This window comes from Manis pentadactyla, chromosome 4, assembly GCF_030020395.1.
Source record: "Manis pentadactyla isolate mManPen7 chromosome 4, mManPen7.hap1, whole genome shotgun sequence".
Taxonomy (NCBI): Eukaryota; Metazoa; Chordata; class Mammalia; order Pholidota; family Manidae; genus Manis; species Manis pentadactyla.
In genome coordinates, this window is record NC_080022.1 from 139707737 (window position 1) to 139714091 (window position 6355).

The 6355-nt window shown below is 38.6% G+C and overlaps 1 protein-coding gene across 1 annotated transcript; it reads left to right on the top strand.

The window, feature by feature from the left end:
* The first annotated feature begins 1204 nt into the window (after positions 1-1204).
* Positions 1205-2134, top strand: LOC118922874 (olfactory receptor 1A1). The gene has a single exon (XM_036906099.2). The coding sequence runs from the start codon at positions 1205-1207 to the stop codon at positions 2132-2134; it is 930 nt and encodes a 309-aa protein (XP_036761994.2).
* Positions 2135-6355: the final 4221 nt, after the last annotated feature.

Consider the following 6355-nt stretch of genomic DNA (forward strand, 5'->3'; position numbering starts at 1 on the left):
AATTAGTGGAAGTGTTGCATTACTAAAAATTATTATAAAAGAATCAATAAGATCTGATGTAGAAGTGAGGGATAAACTGTGTTAGTGTGTCTCTTAGTATCCTACATGTGGGGAACCCAAGAAATAAACCTTGATTTCACTCGAGAAAAACTGAGTGCAGGCTTACTGGTTCATATAACAAACACATCCAACCGTGATCTCTCTGGGAGTGATTAAAATAAACAAAGTATGGTTTCCCCCTTCCAGAAAGCTTGCAGATTACTTAGATTGGATGTACATAGTATGGCTTATTGGCAGGAAGGCTGAACGCAGAAATAAGGAAAAGAGAGATCAAGCCTACAGACACAGATCTGAGAGTTTATAAACCAGTAGTTGAAGTAACTATGCAGTTAACTGGATGAGTCCCTGAAAGACATAATGAAGAAAGTGAAGAAAAGAGAAAAGCTTTTCAGTTTTCTGTATTAGAGAATTTTCCAAAGAGATGAAAGCTGTCAAAGAAAGTGGTGAAAGTCTTCTTTGAAAATCGACACTTGGGGAGGAAATTCCCCAGGCTTCTTTTTGCTATGACCTACATCACGTGGTCCTGTGACTTACGATCTTCTGTGTCAGTGTAAACACCTGTTACCTCCTGGGCTCTGGGATCACTTAGAGTTTGGTCATTGGAAAAATTACTTATTTCCTGGCTGCTTCTTGTACTGAAATACTCTTTGCACTAAATTATTTTATCAAAGACTCCAAAATGATGTAATTTCTTTATCATCTACAATAAAATTAATGTGTAATTCTGACTTTTCCATTAAGTTGTAAGGCTCCTGACAACAGAAACTATGTCTTAATTGTTGAATGAATAGATTAAAAATATAACTTTCCCCACATTTGTAATTTTTCCAATAGGCATAACAAAGTATCTAGGATATGCATTATGAAAGTTAACTATTTGTTTATTGATTAAATTCTAGGTGTTTGGTTGGTGGTTCTGGGAAGGGGAGGGATACGCTGAATCACAGATAGCTCACTTCTCAGACGTGAGTGTCTGGGGCTAACTACAGTTAGTCCCACTGATTAACATTTCCCCCAAAATGTTGGCTATCTCTGGATTTGGAAAACTCCATTGTAGAGAGACTTGGTGACTTCAGTCAAAACTGTTTGATTAGAGTGATCATTAGATACAGTAACTTCACTAATGTTTCTTAACAGAGGAGCCATGAGAGAAGAAAACCAATCTTCTATCCTGGATTTCATCCTTCTGGGAATTACAGGTCGGCAAGAACAGGAAGATTTCTTCTTCATCCTCTTCCTCTTCATTTACCCCATCACACTGATAGGAAACCTGCTCATCATCTTGGCCATTCACGCTGACATTGGCCTCCACAACCCCATGTATTTTCTCCTTGCCAACCTCTCCTTTGTCGACATCTTCTTCTCCTCTGTAACCATCCCCAACACACTGGTCAACCACATGTTAGGCAACAAAGCCATCTCCTTTGGGGGATGCCTGACACAGATGTATTTCATGATTGCTTTGGGTAACACAGACAGCTATATCTTGGCTGCAATGGCATATGACCGTGCTGTGGCCATCAGCCGCCCACTTCATTACTCAACAGTTATGAGCCCAAGGGCTTGTGTCCTGCTAGTGGTTGGGTCTTGGGTGGTTGGAAACACCAATGCCCTCCCCCACACCCTGCTCACAGCTCGTCTGTCTTTCTGTGGAAACCAGGAAGTGGCCAATTTCTACTGTGACATTACCCCTTTACTCAAGCTCTCCTGTTCTGACACCCAGTTTAACGTGAAGATGATGTACCTAGGGGTTGGTGTTTTCTCTGTGCCATTACTAAGCATCGTCGTCTCCTATGTTCAGGTCTTTTCCATAGTCTTAAGGGTTCCATCCACCAACGGTGTGCTCAAGGCCTTCTCCACCTGTGGGTCCCACCTCACAGTTGTTTGTTTGTATTATGGGACAGTCATGGGCATGTATTTCCGCCCTCTGACCAGTTACAGCCTAAGGGATGCAGTGATCACTGTGATGTACATCGCAGTGACCCCAATGTTAAATCCTTTCATCTACAGTCTGAGAAACCGAGACATGAAGGCTGCTCTGGGGAAACTCTTCAGCAAGAGAACATCCTTATAACCAACATGAAGTCATAACCAATTTTGGAAATGCACTGGAGCCTGTAGTCACCATTTTGGATGCACTTGGAAATCCATCATTGATGTCCTTCTCCAAGAAGCCATCTTTGATCTTTCCAGCTAGTAATTCTTCTCTGAAATCTTGTAACAATTTATATCCATCTTATTGAAACTACCACTTTGTACGTATTACTGTCCTTTTGGCAGAATGGCAGCACAATTCATATCCCAGCTAAGCTTTGGACTATCAAAATAACATTAAGAAAGTCTGAAGCTTGGTTTCCACATCTATATGTCTGTCTATCTGCCCTACCACTGTCATGGGGAATGAGGATGATAATATTCCAAGATTTGAAGGCCATAAACTACTATTAAGGTATCAATTTTTATTGCACTAGTGTGTTATTCACCCCCTACTGTGTTTGCACAGTAAAATAGAAGCTATCTTAACACATCGCTGTACCTTTCACATCTTAGTCAAGAAAATGTACCCACCATTCTTGGTGGAAAGTGGGGTGAATATATGAAAATATGTTTCTGACTTAATATTTAAAATGATAGACATAATAAGACTGGACATTATTTACCCATCCATTAAAATCTTTAAAGAAATGATTTGGGTAGATATTTTTTCTTCTTGATTAAACTAGACTGTTAGCAGAGAGCATACGATTCTCACTAAAATGACATTAATCAGTAGAGCTATTGCATTTTAAGTAATAACTATTCTGATTTAATTAACAATATAAAGTGCTGATTTAATTAATCAGCATAAAATAAATTTACAGTGACAAAAGTTTTGAGGGTCAAATAATATAAATGAAGAAAAAAACATCAATATTGAAAATTATGTGACCATGTTTCTCCAGCATGGCCCAGAGAAGATGAGCTTTGATTCTGCATGTCCAACCCTGATCATGTAGGTGTCATTCCCCAAACAGAGATAGCTATTCCAGCAGGTCACATGATAACCACTAAGGAACACCACTACCTATGATGTCTCATTCTGTTCATGAGAAAATTATAAAGTATTTTCAAAATATTAATCATATATAAGTGACTGTCCTTAAATATCATATTTCCAAACAGAATTACATTTTGAAGAGGTGGACTGAGTATATCTTAGAACAGTGTGCTACTTGTTTTAGTATTTATTATTTTTAAAAGCACAAATGATAATCTATATTTAAATCACATTGCTAAGAGTTTGTACATGGATGATGGGAGGTGATGTTATTCACCTCTTAATGCTTTCTGGGTCTCTAAAACTCCAAGGATAAAAACTATCCCAGTTATCTTCTTAACCAAAAATAATTTTGACTAAGTGCATATGAATCTGTGAATGAACAACCAAATCCTGGAGGGAATGTCATGCAGAAGATTTGCAAAGTTAGTCAGACAAGATGCTAACCTAAATTTATTTTCCCCACAAGAAAGTGGAGATTTGGGATCTGCTGTGTTCACTGCTTTATCTTCAGCACTTTGATAGTACTGACATCTAGTAACCACTTAATAAATTTGTAGTAAATGAATAAGTGAATCCTGCAATATTATATTTAAATAATGAATGCAAGAAGGTTAATTTTGCTGATATGGATGAACTCAAAAAGACCAAATGATATATTTCAAATATTTCCCACAATGAAATATTAAGTGCCAAAGAGGGTAGTGTAAAAGAGCTGAGGACATAGACTCCATGCCACTTAATGCTCTATCAGTCTCACATTATTCCTAGTTTAATTTCAACAAGAGACAATGACCTCCTGTACTGTGTTTCCTATAATAATAATTTTAAAAATCGATGTGTATGTTTATAATTTTAAATGCAAATAAAAATCACCACACCTCTGTGTGAAGTCATTGTCCCAGCCAACTCCGCTTCATTTTGTCACACATGCTGTTGTGGAGTAATTATAACACTACAATTTAAATTACTTCGTGTACCAATGTCCAGGGGTTGACTAAGTCTGGAAAAGACTATATAGCTGGTATGTCAGTTTGGGTCAGTTCAGGTCCACATAAGACACAGAAATCACATCTGGTATTTTTAAACCAAGAGGATCTTCTAATCCATGAAAGTAGAGACATAGGTGTGTCCAGAAAGGGAGTCCAGGAGAAAAATGACAGATGCTAAGGTATCCCAGAGATTATTGATTGCAGGAAGAAGTTACCCCCAGTTACTAACAGGAAAGGTGGTGCCACCAGGACCTAGGTGCTCAGAAGAGGGATTACCATATCTGCAATGCTCAGATTTCTGAGGCGAGCTGCTGAACAGCTCTCACTTGTCCTGCACCTGCTCAGGTGAGCCGCCCTCTGTTCCTGAGGGTCTCAGTCCTCAGAAGGACTCCCTTTGTTGCTGTTGTGGTTCCTGCAGTGGCCGTTAATCTCTGCTACTGGGCCTGGAAATACATAAGGCATCCCAGTCTTTGTTCTAGAAATAGTTCTTCCAGTCCTTTATTGTGCAGGGGCAACATGGAATCCCTGGTAAGGAGGTCAGTCACTCCAGCCAGTAGATAAATACCTTTTTTTCTGAATGGCCCACAAAGAATTCTACAATTGGACTGAATATTAGCAACATACTAGTAACATTTTTAAATGTACATTTCAAAATATTATTATTGACAAATTTTATAAGGTTATAAGCAGCTAAAACAACAGAAACAGAAATAAAAAGAAAAACTTCCTGTAAATGGGTATATAGGCAATAAAAGTGCACTAAAAACAAAAGAACAGCAAAGATGAGTACAGGCTTCAGAATAAGAGGAGGTTCAAGAGGGGAGAGTCATGTGAATGTGCTGGGGGACCATGTAGTTAGTTGCAAGTCATTACTAAAGACCTAACTTTCACACTGCATGGTAGGTCTAGGGGTATTTACAATATTAGATAGATAAATGATAGGTAGAATATGAAAGTGACAAAGTTCTACAAAGGAAATTCAAAACATGCCATGTAGGTTTAGAGAAAGTAGATATTTCATTAAATATCAAATATACATATGTGTGTGGTCATGTGTATTTACTATATTACACACATAGAAAATTACTCTCTTAATTTTCAAAACAACCCTATGGCATAGCCACAGGAAAATCACCCTCATTTACACATAAGGAACCCATATATCTAAAAAGTGAAGTGACTTACTCAAGGCTTTTCAATTGATAAAAGGCAGGTCTGGGATTTGAGCCCATTTTATTCATGGGTTGTATCTTTTCCTTTACCTCATTGAGCATAGTAATAATAGCTGCCTTGACTCACAGACTCCAAGAAGGGACTAGTGGTTACCAAAGGGGAGAGGTGGGGGAGAGCAGGTGGGGAGGGAGGGAGAAGGGGATTGTGGGGTATCATGATTGGTGCACATGGTGTGTGTGGGGTCATGGGGAAGACAGTGTAGCTCAGAGAAAACAAATAGGAACTCTGTGGCATCTTACTACACTGATGGGCAGTGTCTGCAATGGGGTATGGGGGGGACCAATAATAAGGGTGAATGTAATAACCGCATTGCTTTTCTTGTGAAACCTTCATAAGAGTCTATCAATGATACCTTAATTTTAAAAAAATACCTCCCCCCCGAAAATAATAATAGCTGTCTTAAACTCTTTATCTGGTAATTCCAACACCTGAGTCGTCTCAGGGTTGGTCTCTACTGAATGTATTTAAATTTGAGAATGGTTCTTAGCCCAATTTCTTCATATGTCTAGTCATTTTAATTTTTTCTGGGATATTGTGAATATTACATTATAGAGACTATGGATCCTGTTGTATTTGCCAAAAAATGGGTGCATTTGTTTACTTGTTTGTTTTAGCACACATATAACTTGGCTGAAATCAGACTAACTAGAAACCCTTTCTCTTGGGCAGCAGCTCACATCGCAGTTCAGTGCTTCGCTCCTCAGCTGGAATGTATCCCATGAGAGGGATTCAAGAAGCATTAAAACAAAGAAGCTAGGCTTGGAGAGCTTAAGAAACTCACTCAGGTTCACACAGCTCGAACTCAGTCCTGGGCTATCTGACTCCAGAACTTGTGACCTTTTGTGACCATGTTTTGTCTCTTTAGGTACAGAACTGAAAAAGAAAGATAAACGGATCTTTGGAGATGTTAATCTGGTCAAACTGAGAAAACATGAGTTGGGTTAAGTTCTACCTCTCCAGATCCTAAGGAAAGAGGAAATGGTATAAGAGAAAGGACTCAGCATGGATAATTTTTCTGGCTCCAACACATGCA

Coding starts and splice junctions, on each gene's coding strand:
- LOC118922874 (XM_036906099.2), top strand. CDS start 1,205: ATGAGAGAAGAAAACCAATCTTCTATCCTGGATTTCATCCTTCTGGGA.